The sequence below is a fragment of the Sinocyclocheilus grahami genome, unplaced genomic scaffold (genome assembly GCF_001515645.1).
Source record: "Sinocyclocheilus grahami isolate Dianchi unplaced genomic scaffold, SAMN03320097.WGS_v1.1 scaffold32.1, whole genome shotgun sequence".
Taxonomy (NCBI): domain Eukaryota; kingdom Metazoa; phylum Chordata; class Actinopteri; order Cypriniformes; family Cyprinidae; genus Sinocyclocheilus; species Sinocyclocheilus grahami.
In genome coordinates this window covers 2,574,846-2,595,718 of record NW_015505211.1, presented here as the reverse complement: position 1 = coordinate 2,595,718, position 20,873 = coordinate 2,574,846, and the positions used below count along the sequence as shown (strand labels likewise).

General features: G+C 38.7%; 1 protein-coding gene across 7 annotated transcripts in view; it reads left to right on the top strand.

Annotated features, from left to right (window-relative positions):
- The window catches only part of LOC107577175 (roundabout homolog 2-like), a 78,122-nt gene that overhangs the window by 19,552 nt on the left and 37,697 nt on the right, over positions 1 to 20,873 (top strand). For all 7 annotated transcript variants that reach the window (XM_016263310.1, XM_016263302.1, XM_016263291.1 and 4 more), the window contains exons 3-6: positions 18,124 to 18,281; positions 19,119 to 19,239; positions 19,329 to 19,467; positions 20,023 to 20,150. In XM_016263310.1, coding sequence (XP_016118796.1) covers positions 18,124 to 18,281; positions 19,119 to 19,239; positions 19,329 to 19,467; positions 20,023 to 20,150 — 546 coding nt within the window. The remainder of the gene's footprint in view (positions 1 to 18,123; positions 18,282 to 19,118; positions 19,240 to 19,328; positions 19,468 to 20,022; positions 20,151 to 20,873) is intronic.

The following is a 20,873-nucleotide window of genomic DNA, read 5'->3' as shown; positions in this document are numbered from 1 at the left end:
TTCAACCAATCAAATTCCCCAGCCAATCTAATCAAAAAAAGGAGACGACGCACGTCTCAGCCTGCGTACGTTTGTGACGTCTGTTTCAAAAGCGTATAATTCTCTACCTAGCTCCTTTAAGCAGAAGGGCTCACCTTGAAGGATCAGAGGATTTTGGATGAACAAGAATGCTTCCCCAAACCCCTGCGAGGACAGGCTTCAACGTCAAGCCTTATCCCGAGACCTGTCCTACTGATATGCTTTGACGCATCATGCAGAGCGCTCTCAGAATTTGACTGCTCCGCTGAGTTTGAACCCTGTCTCCTCTTATGATTTCAGTACCACGTGTGGTGTGGTAAAAGAGCACTGTAGTTGCCTCGTAGGCTCATACTCCATTCGATTTCTGCAGTCTATTGAGAATCCATTGATTATTTTAGACATTGTTCTCGTGATTGTTAAATTCCATTTACAAGCTCTCTACTTATTTTCGTACAACAGCATGAAAGCTTTTGACAGTATATTTGATGCAGGTTTCATGCCATTTAACTCCTTCAAAAGCAGCATCAAGTCCACGTTTGTGCTTCTCTGTGTATTACATAAGCTAATCTTTTGTTTTATACACATTTCTGTAGAAAGTACCTGTCCTAAAATCAATAAATGTATTTCGCATCAGCTTTCCAACCTCAAGCGATCCTCAGGCAAGAACTGGCTGTGTTTACCAAATAATTTTTTCCCCCCAGAGCTCCCAGCAACAGCTGCAGTCTTAAGTTTTATATATATATATGTATTAGGGATGCTCCGATCAGGATTTTTGCAGCCGATACTGAGTACCGATTTCTTGTCATGGTGATATACCAATGCCGATTCTGATGCTTCAAGCTTTATATAGACGGTTTCATCGGGCGCATGCGCCTATCCCGAAGTTAACTTCCGGTCTGTGTTTGTTTATCAGTCTGGCTATGGCGCCGGCTACAAACGCAGTTAAAGTTAAGGTGATGAGTAGACTGAAGTTGGGCTCAGGTGGTTGTGCTGTGGGATGTGTTTCCCATACATTTATTTATTTCTGGCCACAATATCAATATCAATATCAAAACTGACCGATTTTCCAAAAGGCTTCGTTGAATAAACATGAGCACGTACTACACGTTTAAAAATCATAACGAGGCGCGGGTGTTTTTATATCACTGTATATCTTTAGAAAATTTTTGATGTCATTTTCATTTCATCTTGCATGTTATATGCCTGATAAAGCAATAAATTGTTTAAAAAATATAAATTGTTATTTATCTGTTGCACAAAAGCAAAAAGAACAACTAATATTAACATTAAAATGATTGACATGCGCAAGCTAGGCATAGTTTCTATTTATAACACGTGTTTAAAAGGTTGAGCAATGTAGCCAATCACAGACTCAGCTGATTTCTGGAACGCAATGGCCAATCAGAGGTGATTAAGTTAGAATCTACTCACCGCAGTGCTGAAATTGCGTGCTCACGAATCCTCTCATTTTATCACACGAAGTGTAGACACTGTGAAAGATTCATTGTGCATATATTTAATGTGTTATAACAGAGCTTTATGAGATCACGATTAACTGAGATGTCAGCTTTTAGTGATAATAAAGGAAGCGCTGCTTGCATTCTGCCATGCCAAACCATGCACGCAGCAGCACAAGCTTGCTTTTCTGTTAAAAATACCAGTGGTTTGTGAATGTGAATGTTGATGCTTAGCCTAAATAACAAATATTTTATCGGGAGTGTTTATGCTGGTATGTTGTGGAGCTTAGGAGATATTACAGAACCATTTTATGTAAATTTCTTCGATGTACTGAAAAAAAATCTATATAGATTACTTTTATGCAGGCTTTTGCGGGCGGGAGTGGGACCAGATTAGATATATTTCTGTGGGAGCGGGCGGGCGCGGGACAGAATCTTGCGGGAGCGGGACTGAAAAATCCCGCGCAGGTCTCTAGTCTGAACTTTCTGGTTTCTAACATTTTCATTTGCAATTTTGCTTACTCATATCCCTCATATCCCTCAGTCATTTCACTCTGTGGTTGTGGTTAAATGATGTGTAATCATTGTTGTTGACTTTGGGAGAGCCTGACCACCATAGGGTCTGTTTAATTGCATCTATTCATTTTCCTAACAGAGATCATAAAATTGTAATTGTCCATTTTACTGGCATAGTAAATTGCAAGGTGAGTTGAAGTGCTTCCTGTAGGTTGGCATGTTTTTTTTTTAAATGCCCTTGATCCAGATCTGAACTTTAGCCTAGCATTTTTAAAACACCTCAGATCTGTAGAGTGGGGAAACAACAGTTAAGCTTAAAATGAAGTTAGTAAGCCTGTTTATGTGCTGTGATTGATGGGAACTGGTCATTGGAATGCTGAATTATTTTCCTTCCACTGCATATGTGACTGTGCAATCCATATACCCCGAGAGTTTGTGCAGACACCAGCCCTGGGATGATTGATTGCCTCTCTCGCGTTGGCATTGCCAGCTGGCATCGGAGAGATGGGAGAGAGCAATGGGCCAGGATATTGGTCTGTTTTAGAAGGTAGGAGGGCATAGACACACACACTGCCAGCAAAAGCAATACTTGCTTAAGCCGTTACATTTCCGTTGGCCTTTAATTCCTTTTACTGGTTTTGGTCCCTTACAGTAACACAAATCCGGCCCAGTTCTTTTCCTGTAAATTTTAAAATTTGAGGTCACAAAAACTGATCACACACAGATTCTGGAACAAAAGATGACAGTTCAATTTCATCAAGTAGTTTCAACCAATCAAATTCCCCAGCCAATCTAATCAAAAAAAGGAGACGACGCACGTCTCAGCCTGCGTACGTTTGTGACGTCTGTTTCAAAAGCGTATAATTCTCTACCTAGCTCCTTTAAGCAGAAGGGCTCACCTTGAAGGATCAGAGGATTTTGGATGAACAAGAATGCTTCCCCAAACCCCTGCGAGGACAGGCTTCAACGTCAAGCCTTATCCCGAGACCTGTCCTACTGATATGCTTTGACGCATCATGCAGAGCGCTCTCAGAATTTGACTGCTCCGCTGAGTTTGAACCCTGTCTCCTCTTATGATTTCAGTACCACGTGTGGTGTGGTAAAAGAGCACTGTAGTTGCCTCGTAGGCTCATACTCCATTCGATTTCTGCAGTCTATTGAGAATCCATTGATTATTTTAGACATTGTTCTCGTGATTGTTAAATTCCATTTACAAGCTCTCTACTTATTTTCGTACAACAGCATGAAAGCTTTTGACAGTATATTTGATGCAGGTTTCATGCCATTTAACTCCTTCAAAAGCAGCATCAAGTCCACGTTTGTGCTTCTCTGTGTATTACATAAGCTAATCTTTTGTTTTATACACATTTCTGTAGAAAGTACCTGTCCTAAAATCAATAAATGTATTTCGCATCAGCTTTCCAACCTCAAGCGATCCTCAGGCAAGAACTGGCTGTGTTTACCAAATAATTTTTTCCCCCCAGAGCTCCCAGCAACAGCTGCAGTCTTAAGTTTTATATATATATATGTATTAGGGATGCTCCGATCAGGATTTTTGCAGCCGATACTGAGTACCGATTTCTTGTCATGGTGATATACCAATGCCGATTCTGATGCTTCAAGCTTTATATAGACGGTTTCATCGGGCGCATGCGCCTATCCCGAAGTTAACTTCCGGTCTGTGTTTGTTTATCAGTCTGGCTATGGCGCCGGCTACAAACGCAGTTAAAGTTAAGGTGATGAGTAGACTGAAGTTGGGCTCAGGTGGTTGTGCTGTGGGATGTGTTTCCCATACATTTATTTATTTCTGGCCACAATATCAATATCAATATCAAAACTGACCGATTTTCCAAAAGGCTTCGTTGAATAAACATGAGCACGTACTACACGTTTAAAAATCATAACGAGGCGCGGGTGTTTTTATATCACTGTATATCTTTAGAAAATTTTTGATGTCATTTTCATTTCATCTTGCATGTTATATGCCTGATAAAGCAGCGTTTGTGAGCTCAGCACTGTTTTGTGTACAGCCATTACCGGGGAAACCTCTGTTTCTCCCGCTTTAAAGCACCTCCTGCTGGCAGAGAATGAATGAGCATTTTCAGTAAGTCCGTCTGATTTACACAGCAAACATATTTTGCTTGTTAACAAAAATAATCTAGAGGGACTACTTAGCTGTTGTTATTGATTCTGTTTGGAAGTCTACCGGAAGTTAAGTTAGGGCCACAAAAGCGCACATGCGCAGTAACGTTTGTTTATGTTGTTGCCGTTGAAACCGTCTATAACATATGTAATAATGTTATATAAATAATCACAAAAATTATTCCTTATACAGTGAACATTTTAATATGCCTTTAAAATGGGGTTTATGCATAACATTGTGTATATCAGGATACTTGATATAAGACAAAAATAAATACAAACAAAATGGAGCATTGCATTTACATTTAGTCATTTAGCAGACGCTTTTATCCAAAGCTACTTACAAATGAGGACAATAGAAGCAATCAAAACTAACAAAATAGCAACAATATGTAAGTGCAAATGACAAGTCTCGGTTAGCCTAACACAGTACATGTAGCAAGTTTTTTTTTTTATATATATATAAGGTTTATTTAAACATTATCCAATAGTAAACTGTGGAGGACAAAATAAACATTTAATAAAAAAATAACTAATTGGAGTAGTTTGATGCAACTCATTAGGTTTAGTTTAACATTGTCCAATGTTAAAGTGAGGACAAAATTAATATAAACTCCCAACATGGAGAAGTCTGATGTAACACATAAGGTTTAATACTGTCCAATAGAAGACTGAAGAGGGAAAAATAAATAGAAACATTTAAACTACTGAAAGAACAAAACAGTTCGGTCATGGTTATATCCACAGGCGCTGCGGATAATCCTCAGTTCGGGTAATAAAAAAATGCATTCTGATTATTTGTGGGTGGGTCGCGGGTGGATAAAATAAATCATAAATGATGCAAATATTAAATACATTTTTTTCATGAGGCAGACAATTTCGTGTGTGTGTTCGACGTAAAGCCTGTGTTAATGCTATTGAGTTGGCTAATATGGCCAAAGAAGATATTTTGTTTTATAAATAAATGTTGATTTAAAAGCAGCCCACGATCAGCGTATTATGTTACCGTTACCCCTTACAGCTCCGACGAGGTTTTGTTCCATCCTCCACGCTGTGACAACTCACAAAAGACTATTTTTAGTCATGCAGCGTGGAGAGCTGCTTCAGAAACGTGCGTATATATATATAGAATTTGAATATCCGTATCGGCCAGAGTATTTTAATCTATCAAATCTATATGACCACTGTCATAATCTAACTGTAATCTTGTGGTTGAGGTCTCATTTGTTGGTCTGCAGTGTTGCAGTGACAATCACACAAGTAAACAAAAAAACCCCGAAAAAAGTCCCAGATCACCTTAATTCACCCTGCTGGCTCATTTTGGACAGTTGGACGTTTCAGTTTCCCCAGATGGCTGTGGATCACTATTGGGGGACGTTTCATTAGCAGAGAGGGGGGCGTTGATGGACAAAGACAAAGTTTGGTTCCTCCTCTCATTAAGCTCGAGAAGTGCAGACCATCACTAGATTAAAGTAATCCTCTTTCTTTCCAAAGACCATGTCTCTATTAGCCTCCACCATGGTTTGCCACACGCACCGGATTAGACCACATCACTAATGGACTTATTGTTGTCGGTATCTGCATACAAAAAGACCAGCTATGGAAGGGCCTGGGGCTCTCCTCCTGGATGTTCCATCAATACAGAGATCCTCCCATCCCCTTATCTCCTCTACTTTTGTTCTCCACTCAGGCATTTTGTGGGCCAGCGTTGTGTCCAGCGGCGCAGGGGCTGGTAACGGTTTGCACACGCAACTACCCGAGCACTGAATAATGATGAGTTTACAGTAGGGTGAATGTGTTAGACAGTCAGCCACCCACAGAGCAGCTGTTTTCCCTCCAAAACACTTGATTGAAGTGGTCTTGTAGCTTCAGTTGTTGCGAAACGCTTCATAATACAATGACATTGGGACGTGAGGGAGGTTATGCCAATGGTTTGAGGCTGACCTCTTATTAGGCTTCAAAGATGAGAAAGGCTTGTCTGATTTAGTTTAGATAATTTATTCTGATAAAAAAGGATTTGATCTGTAAGTGCTAACAAATGTATTGTTAAAGAGCTAAAACAGCCAAGATGAAGTGTTATTGTGTTTGGTGGAGAATTAGAATGCCTCCATTGAAGTCTAGATTCCATAACAGAAACATAGTGATGTAAGCAACTGGAACTTACCCATATTGCATTGCAAATGTGACTGACAGGCAAAATTATTTCTTAAAACTGTAGTAGACTATATGGCGGAGAGGATAGCCCACCCTAATATGAAAATTCTGCCATTCCAAAAGTATGAAAAATCATACTTTAAAAAATATTTTGAAAATGTGCTCTTTTTTTTAACTATAGTATTATGTTATACTATTATAGTATTTATTAATATTTTGAGTTTTTTCTTTTATAGTTTCAGTTTTAATTTTAACTTTCAGTTTGAATAATTTTGTTATGTGCTTTTGTCATTTTTATTAGTTTTTAAAAATGTTTTTAAATAAATGAAAATAAAATTTTAATAAAATTACATTTTTAAATATTTCTATATAGCTTTACTTTTTTATTTTAGTTTAGGTAATTTTAGTTCTTCAGTACTTCACAGTTTCAGTTAGGTCCTGAAGAAAAATTTCAATTTTTTAAAAATCTTTTTATTTTATTTTAATTTTATTTTCGGCTTTATTGCAATTAATGAAAACATTTTTAGATTTAGTTTTGGTTAAGAACAACACTGGAACATTTTAGCTGTTTTTGTCCAAACAAAGGAAGTCCCTGGGCCTAAAACATCATTGGACATAAAATCTAAATGTCTTTTAAGTTCCACCAAATAAAGAAAGCTGTAAAGGTTTGGAATGACATAAGGGTAAGTAAATGTCAAAATGATTATTTTTAGGTGATCTACCCCTTTAAAGACCCCATCTAGCGTCAGACCAGAGAGCCTGCGATTATCTTGAGGATCGAGCTGAATCTTGTGTATGAACTTACTATAGAGGGCTCTGAAAGGTTTAGACATGAACACATTTCTAAAACAGTTTTCAGAAGAAAGATTATGTGTGATGGGCATCAACCATTCGAATATTCTCAAAAAACCATTTACTGAATCTTCATGCAGTCTGAGTGCACATTTGAAATGACTAGATTGTTTCCCTCCCTGATGGCCATCTCTTCATTAGTCTTCTCTGTATGAAACACCACCTCTCTGTCATTTAAATGAGGCTGGCGTACCCTGATGTAGCTAGCATGGGCCAATTCAGACAGCTGCTGGTGGGACAGTGATTAACAGTGAATGGGGTGGAGGTTAGAGTCGATGCCTCTGGATCCCACCGTCGGTCAAATGCCCCCTCATCCTCCTCCTCTTCCTCCTTTCTTGGATAATGACACCCACCTCCAGCGCTGCACATGCGGCTTTGCCCATAAAGAATACTAATTTATAACTTCAATTTGTCGCCCTGACATGGCGAGGGCTAAAAGGTTTCGGGGAAGACCAGACGGGCCTGTTTATGAGCAGTTAAGAGCCTTGAAATGATGTACCTTGGCAGCACGTCTCATACCTCTCTCCATCTCTCATTCTTTCCGTCCCTCATATAGAATGCATATCATTTCATCAGGCTGGATCGGTGTGCTGGGGAGCGCTTTTGGGTCGTAAAAAGATGAAATATCACTGTTATTTCTTGACACAGTGTCTGCCGCTGCAGCTAAGGGTTTACGAGCATTGTAAAGCTGACTTGTGTCCTAGAACATGCAACCCAAAGATTGCAGTGATACAAACATGTATTTATTTATTTATAAAGTTTCTTTCTTTCTTGTGTATTTAGAAGTTGCTTATTTATTTACTTGTTTTTGTATGTTTTTTTAATGCAGATATTTTAAATGGTATTTTAGTTATTTACTTGTTTTTGTATGGTTTGTAGATAAATCAAAATGTATTTATATATTGCGTGTGTATGTGTGTGTATATATATATATATATATATATATATATATATATATATATATATATGACTTAGATATTGCAAGTGCTATTTATTTCTCTCCTTATTTACTTGTTAGTTTGATGTTTTATGCCCGTTATTACAGCTGCTGTTTATTTGTTTATAATATGCAAAAACAAAAAACAAATAAGTGCTTTAATCTTTTTTTTGTTAGTTTAGTTTAGTATTTTATTTTATTTATTTTTATTATTTTGCTTAATTATATTTATTTGGTTGCTTGTTTGTTTGCTTGTACAGCAGACGCTATTTTATGTAGAAAACAATTTTTTTTTTACTGCTTATTTGTGTTTAGCTTTACTTCAGTTTTTTTTCTATTTAAACCAAAGTTGTCAGCGGTTGTGAAACCGCACAAAATTGGTAATTTAGCTTTAAGCCTTTTCACTTGGATTGTTTGTCCTGTTTAATATACTATTAGTCCTTAAGCTGTGACAAAACCTGAATATTAATGTCAGCCTGGTGGGTCTGAGCGTTGCTCACACATGGAGGAATAAATTTTTCGTGCATAGTCACCACATCAGTGCATCCAGATGCTTTTCATCAATCAGCTGTGAAAGAGAGAGATGGAGAGAGTGAGGGATCCCAGCTGTTGTGTTCTAACAGGACTCAGGTGATAGCTAAGCAGCAGAGACAGCATCTGAATGAACGTCGAGATGATGACAAACACGCACATGCTAATGCCACCGCAAACAAAAGCCGAAAGAGACAGAAAAAAGTGAGTATGGCGTACAAGCAGCGTTGATTTCCCACTGTCCCCAAGGCAATATCAGTCTGGGCTTCTGCCCTGAGCTCGCACTGGGCTCATTATGTCTAGAGAGGCCTCTTTGATCCTATCGGGGTTTGGGATGATGAAACGTCGAAGGCAGGAGATCGCTGTGTGTGAGCGCACACTGTAGTGTGTATTTTTGTATGGTGGAGGGGATGTTATCTGGTGGGGGTAGGAGAGAGGGACAGATGTCCAAGCTGCACGTGCCTCAAGCGTCAGATCCAACCCCCAAACTCCCTTGTTACCTCTCCACCCCTATTCGCTCCTGTCCCCCCGCACCCCCCACCCCCCCAACTTCTGTCAGGAGCCGGTCCAGCCCGTGGGTCCATCGGCGGCAACAGATGTGTTCGGCACGGGGCCATACTGATGCTAATATGACTGTAGAAGACCTCTGAAATCCAACTACTTCCAAGCTGCTGTGGCATCTCATAGCCAGAAGATAGGAAACCTGATCTAGAGCCTCTTATCCTCTAAAGTGTCATTGATGGCAGAGAAGATCAGAGTTTAAATTCCTCAAAATGTCACAGGTTCTTCGAGTTCTTTTGCTTGCAGTTGTGGGCCGGTCTGATATATTGTTTCCTGCCATAACTGACTGCAGAGCAGAGGCTTAGCCACATCTATCCAGAGATTTGGAGGAAGATATTGAGATGTCCTTTCAAGTGTGCCAGAGACAGGTGTATTCAGGAGAAGTACTCTTTCTCAAAGCTGCTGTAATTTATGTTGACTCCACAAGGGAACTCTTCACTAAAGAGAACAGAAGGAAATCACTCATACACTGAGACATCTCAAGAGAAACCCATTAAATATCTCGCTGTAATATTTTTAGCCACTACTTGGTTGCCCATGAGGACCCATCTTTTTCCCAGAACATATTTTTGTAAATATGTTTGTGTGTTTCTTCAATTTCCTTGTAAAAAGGATCTGTACACACTGTTAAAGCTCTAAATTTTATGCACCAAATGCAGTGTTTCGAACTCTTAGTCTATATCTGTGTAATCTCTATATACACTACAGATGAAACGTTTGGGGTCAGATTATATAATAGACAAATTAATACTTTTATTTGGCGAAGATGCATTACATTTATCAAATGTGACATTCAGTGAATTTATACTGTTATAAATATTTCTGTTTCAAATAAATGCCTTTCTTCTCTACTTATCAAAGAATCCTGAAAAAAAAGTGTTACAGTTTCTACAAAATTAAGCACTGTTTTCAACATTGATGATAATAAGAAATGTTTCTTGAGCATCAAATCAGCATATTAGAAAAATCTGTGAAGGATCATTTGACACTGAAAACTGGAGTAATGGCTGAATAAATTCAACTTTGCTATCACAGGGATAAATTACATTTTAAAAATATTAATACAGAAAACAACTATTTTAAATTGTAATAATATTTCAAAATATTACTGTTTTTACAGTATTTATGATTAAATAAATGCAGCCTTGATGAGTATAAAAGACTTCTTTAAAAAACCAAGAGTCCCCCAGGGCTTTTTTTTTAGTGGTGGTGGGTGTCTGTCTGAGTGAAAGGTTTTTTTTTCCTTTTCCTGCCTCAGGCCTTCTTTGGTCTAGGGTGGTCAGGGGTGGTCTGTTGTGGATAAGTGGACATCCAGGGGGCTGGAGGACAAATGTGGCCATTTAAAGAAGATGAGAGGGTTGAGGGGCCAGCGGACAGGCCTAAAGCTCTCCATATGTCCACACACGCAGATAATGATTAGCATTATACTTCATCAGTCAGATAAATCAATAGCCTGCCAGTCAGCTACCACCTGTTCACCTGATTATGCATGCTAAACACACATAGCTTGAATTTGAAGCGAATAGAGTGAGAGTAATTAAATAGTATGAAATCATAAACATGTAAGATGCATCATTGGGCACCTGTCCATTCGTAAATCAAATTCACCTTGGAGGGAGTGGTGCAGATTTTTAATATCAAGGCACATGGATTAGAGTTTGTAAAAGTGATATTGACACAGTTCATGATTTCCTGACCCGAATTTAATAAGATTAATGCCTCGTAATGATCATGCGCTGAGATTACAGCCCATGTCTGCTTCAATGAAGCCGTCTTCAGCAGGCGCTTTTCTATGTGTATGTCTGAGCATGTGACGGATCGCTTCATGAAGAGAGGACAGATTGACAGATAACCAACTCAAATGCTGAAAGCGCCCCTGTGAACGTAAACCTTTCATCACTGAGAGAGAGCCATTTGTCATTTCTCCTCGTACATTTGAATATTAGATTTCATTCATGAGGGCTCGTAAAACACACATGCTTTCAGGCAACAAAGTAACATGCTTTTGAGTGCCTGATCACACTTTACGCTATACCGTTTCATTAGGTGTGAGTGATTGCTAAGTGGATGCATTCGTGTGTTTAGTCAAAATTTCTGCTTTGTTGAAGCTGAAAAAGGTCTCGAAAAACATAAAGACAGCCTGTGGTCATGTTTAGAGCTACTTTAAATGCACATTTCAGCAATCCAGACTGGTTGTAATGCTGAAAAAGACCTCAAACAGACCAGTCTCCGCTTTTAAATTAATTTCGTAAAGCTTTTCACCTGCCGCTTAGTGAGTGACTCAAACAAACAGACTCTATAGACAGCTGCATTGGGTGCAAGTGAAAGCCCCCAGCAGAGTCGTATGCTGGTGGGTTTCAGGGATACCTTACAATGTCAGAGATCCGACTTTAAAATTAATGAAGGAGTGGGGATGAAGAATTGATTTTTGAGAGGGGAAAGGTTGCGAGTCGGGGGATTCATTAGCCATGCCCCACAGAATGCAGCTTTAGTGGCAGCCGAGGGAGGTAATTGAAGTTGACTGCAGCGCTCACGAGTAGGATTACACTGACTTTGTTTTCAGAGAAGATAGAAAGATGGAGAGAATCCCCCCCCCCACCCCCGAGGCCGACATAAGGGGTCGAAGGTCATAGTCCTAAGCCTTCATCCCTAGGGTTTATGGGTAATTGGCAGTCTAATCAGGGTTTATAGAAGCTCTCTTGGTCAGATATGGTCCAGGACTAGTTTAAAAATATACCCTTTCCCACCTGTTAAAGAGTCATTTGTACATTATCTTAAGGTCATGATTGTCAAGATAGGAACAAGAGAAGATGATACTTACTTTTTATTGGCTTAGCAAGCACATCTAATAATTATAGTGAGATTGCTTGTTTGCTAGAAGCCGTATTTGTGGCAAGAATGGGAAAGTTCACGAGAACTTCATTTTCCCTCTGATCCGTGGGCGCTTTTCTCAGGGGAACTGGATCTGCTGTTGACTTGACAGGGCAACATTAGATGTCCATAAGCCCACAGGACTCTCCTCTTCAATGCTGTTTATATGCATGTGAGTGCGTGTGTGTGGAAATTAATTAGTTGAAAGCTCACATACAGTGTGTTTCGGGACCGGTTCATGGGGGTTAATTAAAGCTGCAGGTAGGGCCAGGGATTCAAACTTGCTCAAATAGATTCGACTAATGCTCAGTGACCTGCTGACTAAAATCTTGTGAAGATGTTTAAGACTTGCTTTGAAAACATTACTGATGTTGTTTTGGCATCTAATAAAGCAATAAGCCATAAGAGGACACGCAGAACAGTTATTTTGCCATGATTAAGGGTTTTATATATATATATATATATATATATATTTTATAGCTTTTATAGCTGTAGATATATTGTTATGTTGAGCATAATATTAAATTCTACTGATGTTTGATCACACGTATATGTGTTTGTATGCTGTTTCTTAAAAGCATCATAGACATAACAATTTGGGAATCTCTCTGGACCTTGCCCCACTGGTCTGTATTTTAGGGATTCTTTCATATAACACCTGGAGATCTTCCAAGATCCAGCTGCTCAAAATGTCATTATTTACTGCCAGATGCTGCATACGTCTGCATACATCAAGGGGAAGTCGTGGCCTAATGGTTAGAGAGTTGGACTCGTAACCCAAAGGTTGTGGGTTCGAGTCTCGTACTGGAAGGGATTGTACTTCAATACCACGACTGAGGTGCCCTTGAGCAAGTCACCGAACCCCCAACTGCTCCCCGGGCGCCGCAGCAAAAAAAAAAAGGCTGCCCACTGCTCCGGGTGTGTGTTCACGGTGTGTGTGTATTCACTGCTGTGTGTGCACTTTGGATGGGATAAATGCAGAGCACTAATTCCGAGTATGGGTCACCATACTGCTGAAAGACTAAGACTAAGAGTGTATTGGACATTGTGCCATTTGAAGCCTTGAGGTTTTTTTTTCCTTAAATACAAACCATTTCAGTTTTACAAAACTTGGATCCCTTTTCTCTCCCACTTGGGAGCTAACTTGGGAGACAGTTTGAGTTGGACACTGAAGAACGGACTGAGTGGCATTACATGGATCGAATTGAGATGAACATGGATATTACTCGGTGCCTTGAACTGTATGTATTTTATTTTATTTTTTATTACTACTATCATTACTATTTTTGTCTTTTCCTTCCTGGCAATTGCTTTGCTCTCGACTGTATGATTGTTTTACTACGACTCCTCCGAAGATGACTATTATTCATGTGCTTTTTTGTATGTTGTTGTTGCTCTTCTTGCAAATAAAGGGATCATATAACACCTGGAGATCTTCCAAGATCCAGCTGCTCAAAATGTCATTATTTACTGCCAGATGCTGCATACGTCTGCATACATCAAGGGGAAGTCGTGGCCTAATGGTTAGAGAGTTGGACTCGTAACCCAAAGGTTGTGGGTTCGAGTCTCGTACTGGAAGGGATTGTACTTCAATACCACGACTGAGGTGCCCTTGAGCAAGTCACCGAACCCCCAACTGCTCCCCGGGCGCCGCAGCAAAAAAAAAAAGGCTGCCCACTGCTCCGGGTGTGTGTTCACGGTGTGTGTGTATTCACTGCTGTGTGTGCACTTTGGATGGGATAAATGCAGAGCACTAATTCCGAGTATGGGTCACCATACTGCTGAAAGACTAAGACTAAGAGTGTATTGGACATTGTGCCATTTGAAGCCTTGAGGTTTTTTTTTCCTTAAATACAAACCATTTCAGTTTTACAAAACTTGGATCCCTTTTCTCTCCCACTTGGGAGCTAACTTGGGAGACAGTTTGAGTTGGACACTGAAGAACGGACTGAGTGGCATTACATGGATCGAATTGAGATGAACATGGATATTACTCAGTGCCTTGAACTGTATGTATTTTATTTTATTTTTTATTACTACTATCATTACTATTTTTGTCTTTTCCTGGCAATTGCTTTGCTCTCGACTGTATGATTGTTTTACTACGACTCCTCCGAAGATGACTATTATTCATGTGCTTTTTTGTATGTTGTTGTTGCTCTTCTTGCAAATAAAGGGAAAAAAACTGCTGATATATTGGATGGGAAGTGCCCTTCAACGTTCTGTCCATTAACTGAAAACAGGCTAGACTAATCGATTCTTGGGATTTAAGAATCGATATCGTCCCGTAAAAATGAGAATCGATTAATATCGAGATGTTGTTGTTGCTCTTCTTGCAAATAAAGGGGGAAAAAAACTGCTAGTAAACTAAAGCCCGGTTCAGACTACATCATTTTTTTTGTCGGTTACGACAGTCAATGTGTCAGATTATGCGATTTTGACTCCTAAAATCTTGTTGTGTCGTGAACAAGAAACATGTCAGGCTATCGCTTGCCATCTTTAACGACGTGCGTGTTGTCATTGATACGGTGGGACTAGACAGAGAGATTAAACAAACGATGGCTAGCAAACAGCGTGTTTTGCCCTGTCTTGTAATCAGAAAAGCCCAAATAAGAAAGCAAACCTGACAATGGACACAAATCTGGATTACATGAAGAGGACAGTATGGACTGTCAAAGAGAACGGAGGTAAAATAATTTTTATTTGACTTTTTTTTAAATGCAGGAGTATTGTTGCCATAGCTCCACGAACATTTCCTCTATTGTAAAATTCCATTTTCTCTTTTCCATATCAGGCTTGTTTCAAACCATGTACGAAGGCGCTTCTGTGCTTCTATTGGCCAGTGTCACAGATGTGACGGAACTCGTTGTGGACGACGGGAAAAAAAAATGAAACACGTTTTTTTCCTATTTTAAAATGCTACGTCAGTAGACATCCAATTATACTCATGTTTGTCAAGCAGGAATGCCACCATCATTCACCATGACATCCTCATGAAGTGTAATGTATATTAAAGCTTGACGCCACTCCATCGCATACATTTGAAGGGAAGGAAATTAAAACAGCAGCAGCTGACAGACATCCATTAGAGGTGCAAAGAGGGGCACCCAAATAGCTAACGCTAATATCTGCCTGTTCTGTTGTCCTGCTTTAGATTCATCAACAATATATATTCACTAGCACATGCTCGGAGAGCTTCATTCATCAAACCAAACTCTCCCGCCCGCCTAGATGACATTGTAGCGACATTAGCGCAGTAATTTAGACGTAATGGCTGTACATTATCCATCCTAAAGTGAAAGCGTACACGCTGATTCACTTACGCCCACGTAAACACATCCTATGCAACAATTAATTCTCACCCGTAATTAATAGTCAAAAACAAATTTGATTGCAACTGGTGTCAGGCTGTTTTTTTGTCCATGTGTGGCTTTTCAATCAGTTTCGGCCATAATAAATCTTGCATTATATCGATCCATAGCGCCTCTAGAGCGATTTGTGACTCTAATCTCGAGGACCCACCGCAGAAACACTCCAGTTCCTCTGCTCATCAAGAGGTATTAGGGACCTTGAGATAGCATCAAACTCTCACTGCTGAAGGACAGACGGTGTCCCCAAGCCGCAAACCTTGACTGTGGGGCCGTCGATCTATTATGTGCATGACAATGATCAATTTTGGCAGATAAGACTAATGTCTTGCATTTAGGAGAGTATTCATAACACTCATACACATTTATCTTAAAATGCTAATTTGTAATGGGATAATTTTAAGGACAGTGGGACTGTGAACATGTTTAATTTGTTGTTATATACAATAGATATGGTTTGACCTGAATAATTTTCAAAGATTAAAAAAAAAAAATTATATTCAGTTAATGGCTTGAAGTGTTACAAAGTTATTATTGTGAATTATTTTTGCAGATACAAATTTCACACATACTAGATCTGTGTTAAACCCACCAGTGCTGTCTAGAATTGAGATACCACCACTTGGACTGGTTTAATATGCAAAATTTGTACCCCATCATCTCTCTGTAATTAATTAATCATTGTTAGGGCTTGATGTACAAATTATGGCATAAAGCTCAACCTCCGCAGCTTCAGAAATCTGCCTTTATGTTAGGAAGCGTTCAGAAAGTTGATGTAATACTTCTGATATGCCGGTTTCAGCTGTAACAAAAAAGTTCTCTCAGCCCTCAAACTTTTCAGATTGTGTGATTTTGAGGAGACGTGTGAAGTGTTCAGGTTGAGCGAGAGCGTGAAAAAAGATGGATGGGAAGAGAGAAATGACTGCCTTCGGACTGTTATGAGACCTCTGTCAGTTTGATTGGATTACAGAATTTGGAGAGGTTCAGGTCAGTCAAGAGAAAAAGAGAACGGGAAAGGATGGAAAGTACATTTGCTAAAAATAAGAGAAATGTATTTAAACACCTTGTATAGCCTAGAGATGCTAGAGCAGCTGTGTAGTACTTATGTATTTATTTATTTATTCATCCATCCATCGCAGTATTTGAGTCTTTTCAATAAAAAAAAAACCACACACACACAGACACAGTATGTCTATTAGAAATTTAATAGTCTTTCTTATTTCAGAGTAAGAAAAATGATGTGTATTAAACGTCTTGGATACATTTTGAATAAAAATGTTCCATATGAAAATGCTTTGTGTTTCTATTGGCCTTGAGATAAATTTGTAGAGTTGAGAGGTTGTGCGGTAAACCTTTATATGGAGATGGGCGTGTCTTATGCTAATCACCAACAGCAGGCGCACGCCCCCCTCATTTAGAATAATTCATCAATAAAGAAAGAGGATGAAAAATTTCTATGGAAGCTTGCTTCCACCACAGGATAAAAATAAAGGTTATTGCAACTTTTACTCACAATTCAGACAGAATTGAAAGAAAAAAGTCAGAATTACGAGATATAAACTCAGAATTCTAACTTTTTTTGCAAGAAAAATAGAATTATGGGATATACAATTGTGAAAATATTCTAAATTAAATATTTTTGAATAGAAACGAATTTCTATAAATTGTTCCCTTTGTGAAGCTGACAGAAATTGAAATGAAAACTATTTCTGTGTGAATAAGCAAAAAGCAATTATTAGTGAATGAAAAAAAGGAAAGGTGAAATTGCTGATTTATCAAGATATGAAAAAAATACAATAGGATTTTGCTAGCAGAATTTCTTCAGGCACTATTTAGTGTCTGCTGCCTGTTTTAGTGTTCGAGTTCAGTCTGTTCCCTCTGGCTATAAAGGGAACTTTTAAATTTCCTTCTCTCATGGCTTGCCGACTAAAACAGGGTCCTATTTCAGTGGATTTATTTGCTGTCTGAGCTCTGGATATTGTGTTCTGAGTGAGAGAGCCGTAGATTGGTTCATTTTTGGATCTGATCCAGCACAATATCGAAAGCCTTCCACTTCATCCGCTCTATCTGAATGCAGACCTTTCGCTCTCGGCCACAAACACCAATTGGAAACGTGCAGCTGCAGAACGATTTAGAGGGGCTGATAAAGCACTGGTCAGTTTAAAGTATTGGCAGTGCTGGCACTAAGGAATCTGATAAATGGCAATAAAATGGAAATCCAGATTGAGAGGAGGAACTGATATCATCAGCCACAAAGGTGCAGGAAGGTCGATTGAAGGATATTTGTGCTGCTGGTTATTGCCTACGTTGCCATTTTTGTGTTTGCATGCACTGTATGTGTTTTTGCTCACACTGTCATTCTTGTGTTCTGTTTGTGACTTTTTTTTGCCAGTATCAGTAACAAAAAAGGGTGGTTTTGCCAGTGTCTAACTGATTTAATTATTCATAATAATGTGAGGAAACGATGCATTATTTATTAGGCTGACATGGACAATGAGCAAATTAAAACCAGGGGGAGAACAGGACAACATTGCAAACAAATTAAACTAGGAAAGCCAACTAACAAAATGATTGCAAAGCGATAAACTAATATCCCAAAATGTTGCTGCATAGCACAATAAAGTGTAGCTGTTTGTGGAGTTATTATATTGTGATATTATAGTGATCGTCAATCCCGGTTGCTGATCATTTTAGTCTTTTCTCCCGGTTTCTTCAGTTCTCCGGGATGATTTCCGACAGACCCCCAGTGACGTGGTGGTGGCAGCAGGGGAGCCGGCAGTGATGGAGTGCATCCCTCCACGAGGCCACCCAGAACCCACTATCTCCTGGAAGAGGAACAATGTGAAAGTGAACGACAAGGACGAGAGGATAACGGTGAATGTCCTAATTTCTCTTATCTCTTTTTCTTTCTTTCTATACATTTTCAAATAGGCCTACGTGTCAAATAAATACCATTCTTGTTCTATTCATCAAAGAATCCTAAAAAAATAGACATCATGGTTTCCACAAAAATATTAAGCAGCACAATGTTTTCAACATTGGTGATAATAATGATAAGAAATGTTTCTTGAGCACAAAGTAATCATATCTGAAGGATCATGTGACACTGAAGACTTCAAATATTAAAGAGTAAAGATAAAATTTTTATTGACTCTAGAACGAATCTCAATTTCAATGTACTTTATTATTTTTTTCCATCTAATATTGACAAAGCGTGGAAACAAATCAGTTTTGAATAGAAGCAAAAACATATGTATGGTAACATTTTGAAAAACAAAGGAAGAATTTCAGAGAGGACATTACTCTTAATAACTAAAAAAAAACATGCACAAACTAAAAAATAGGAATTTATATTTCTATATCTCTCTGTGTTCTCTCAACATTACAACACCGTCCCTTTGTTTGTGTGTCTCTCTTTCTTTTTGTCCGTTCTATGACTCTCTTATCAGCCACTCGACTAAATGGGTTATTAAAGCACTTTTACTAAATGTATCAGTTTGGCCGTCCTCTCTGTGTCAAGTGTTTCATAAACAACCAAACTGGCTTTTGCTTTAGTATTTACGTTTTTCCAGAGCCCAGAAACCATGTTCATAAAACATCACAGCATGTTTGACTTCCTATGGGGACCAACTCAGTTTTTAGTGTCTTTTTCTCTTAGATGTTTTATAAATGCGTACCCCTGACAGATCTTGGTGTGCTTTTCTCTTACAGATCCGTGGAGGAAAGCTGATGATCTCAAACACAAGGAAGAGCGATGCAGGAATGTATGTGTGTGTCGGCACTAATATGGTTGGAGAGAAGGACAGTGACCCTGCTGAGCTTGTAGTGTTTGGTAGGTTTGTAATTCTACTTTATGCTGTATCTTTCATTTTCTCTCTTTCTCTCTCACATTGATGTCTCTGGAAATTCTTTCTCCGGTAGAGCGGCCCATGTTTGTACGCAGACCTGTGAATCAGGTGGTCCTTGCCGATGACACAGTGGATTTTCAGTGTGAGGTTCAGGGAGACCCCACTCCCACCATACGCTGGAGGAAAGAGGAAGGAGAACTGCCTCGGGGAAGGTGAGACTCAATCACAAGCAATAAAATGGTGGCTTCAGCAATGTGATAAAAGACAAAAATTAATGAATAAAAAAAAAACAATTACTAATTATTTTATATTGAATATATGCATAATGCTAGTAATACTACTACTAATAATAATCATTTTAATGTATTATATAAATATTATATAAATATAATTTGATAAAAGAATTCAATTAAAATGTTTAATATTGTTTATATATATATATTTATTTATATATATATATATATATATATATATATATATATATATATAGCAAATCATTACTTAATATATTTTATATTTTTTACTTCTATATATTTTTATTAATTATTTTGGGAAATAGTATATAAAAGTTAAATATATGTATATAAAAGTTAAAATCTCATGGAACACTGTTAGCAGCAGATGTCAATCACACTGAAGTGTTACAGCACTAAAATCCAATATAGCGAAACTTTGCTGATATAGCTGACGGAGAACGGTGGGACTCAGTTTATAGGCAAAAACTAGTCAATAACTTGTTGTGTGTGTATGTGTGTATTTCCTGGCAGGTTTGAGATCCGTGCCGAAAACAGCCTGCGTCTTACTCAGGTGAAGGCTGAAGATGAAGGCTCGTACACCTGTTTATCGGAGAACAGCGTGGGCAAAGCCGAAGCATCCGGAACACTTCAGGTCCACGGTGAGTTACAACAACTGTGCAGATGCACAAATGCTGCTTAGCTCAGTAACTCTCTCTCAAACACACTCACACACACACACACACACACACACACACACACACATACACATGCATATACACGTCCACACAGCAGCACATCTGACGGATTTGACAATAATTCTATTATATTCTTCTCTCTGACTATAGCATCTTTCTCACACACACTCAACCGAGTCTGAATTGTATTAGCCCGAACCCACACACACATGCTGGCCTTGCATTTTGCTGATTACAGGAGTGAAGTGCTATGGCAACAGCCATTTCTTTAAAGCTGCCAGATGCGATTAACATAATTCCATCTGGTTACAGGCATATCTTGCTTCATAAAACATGACTGTGGGCTTGGGAACATGCACGCATTAAGAATATTCCACACACTTAATAGATGTTTATAGCAGCACACTTGCTGTGAATGATTTCACCTGACAGCTGATGGAAGATGATTCAACGTGTGAGTGAAACGGAAATATTATTAGTACAGCTTTGTAGAAACATTATAGGCTTCACTGTCAGACAGAAGGAATCTATAACATGAGTTCATTCTTGTTCATGTCATGTTGGAATTAGCATAGTTTTGAGTTTTCCAACTGCGAAACTGTTCATGTTTTTGTCGAAACTCAAAATTACTAGTTGTTATTTTGCTTTGAAAGCTCTGACTTCTACACTTTTTTATTTATTTTAATA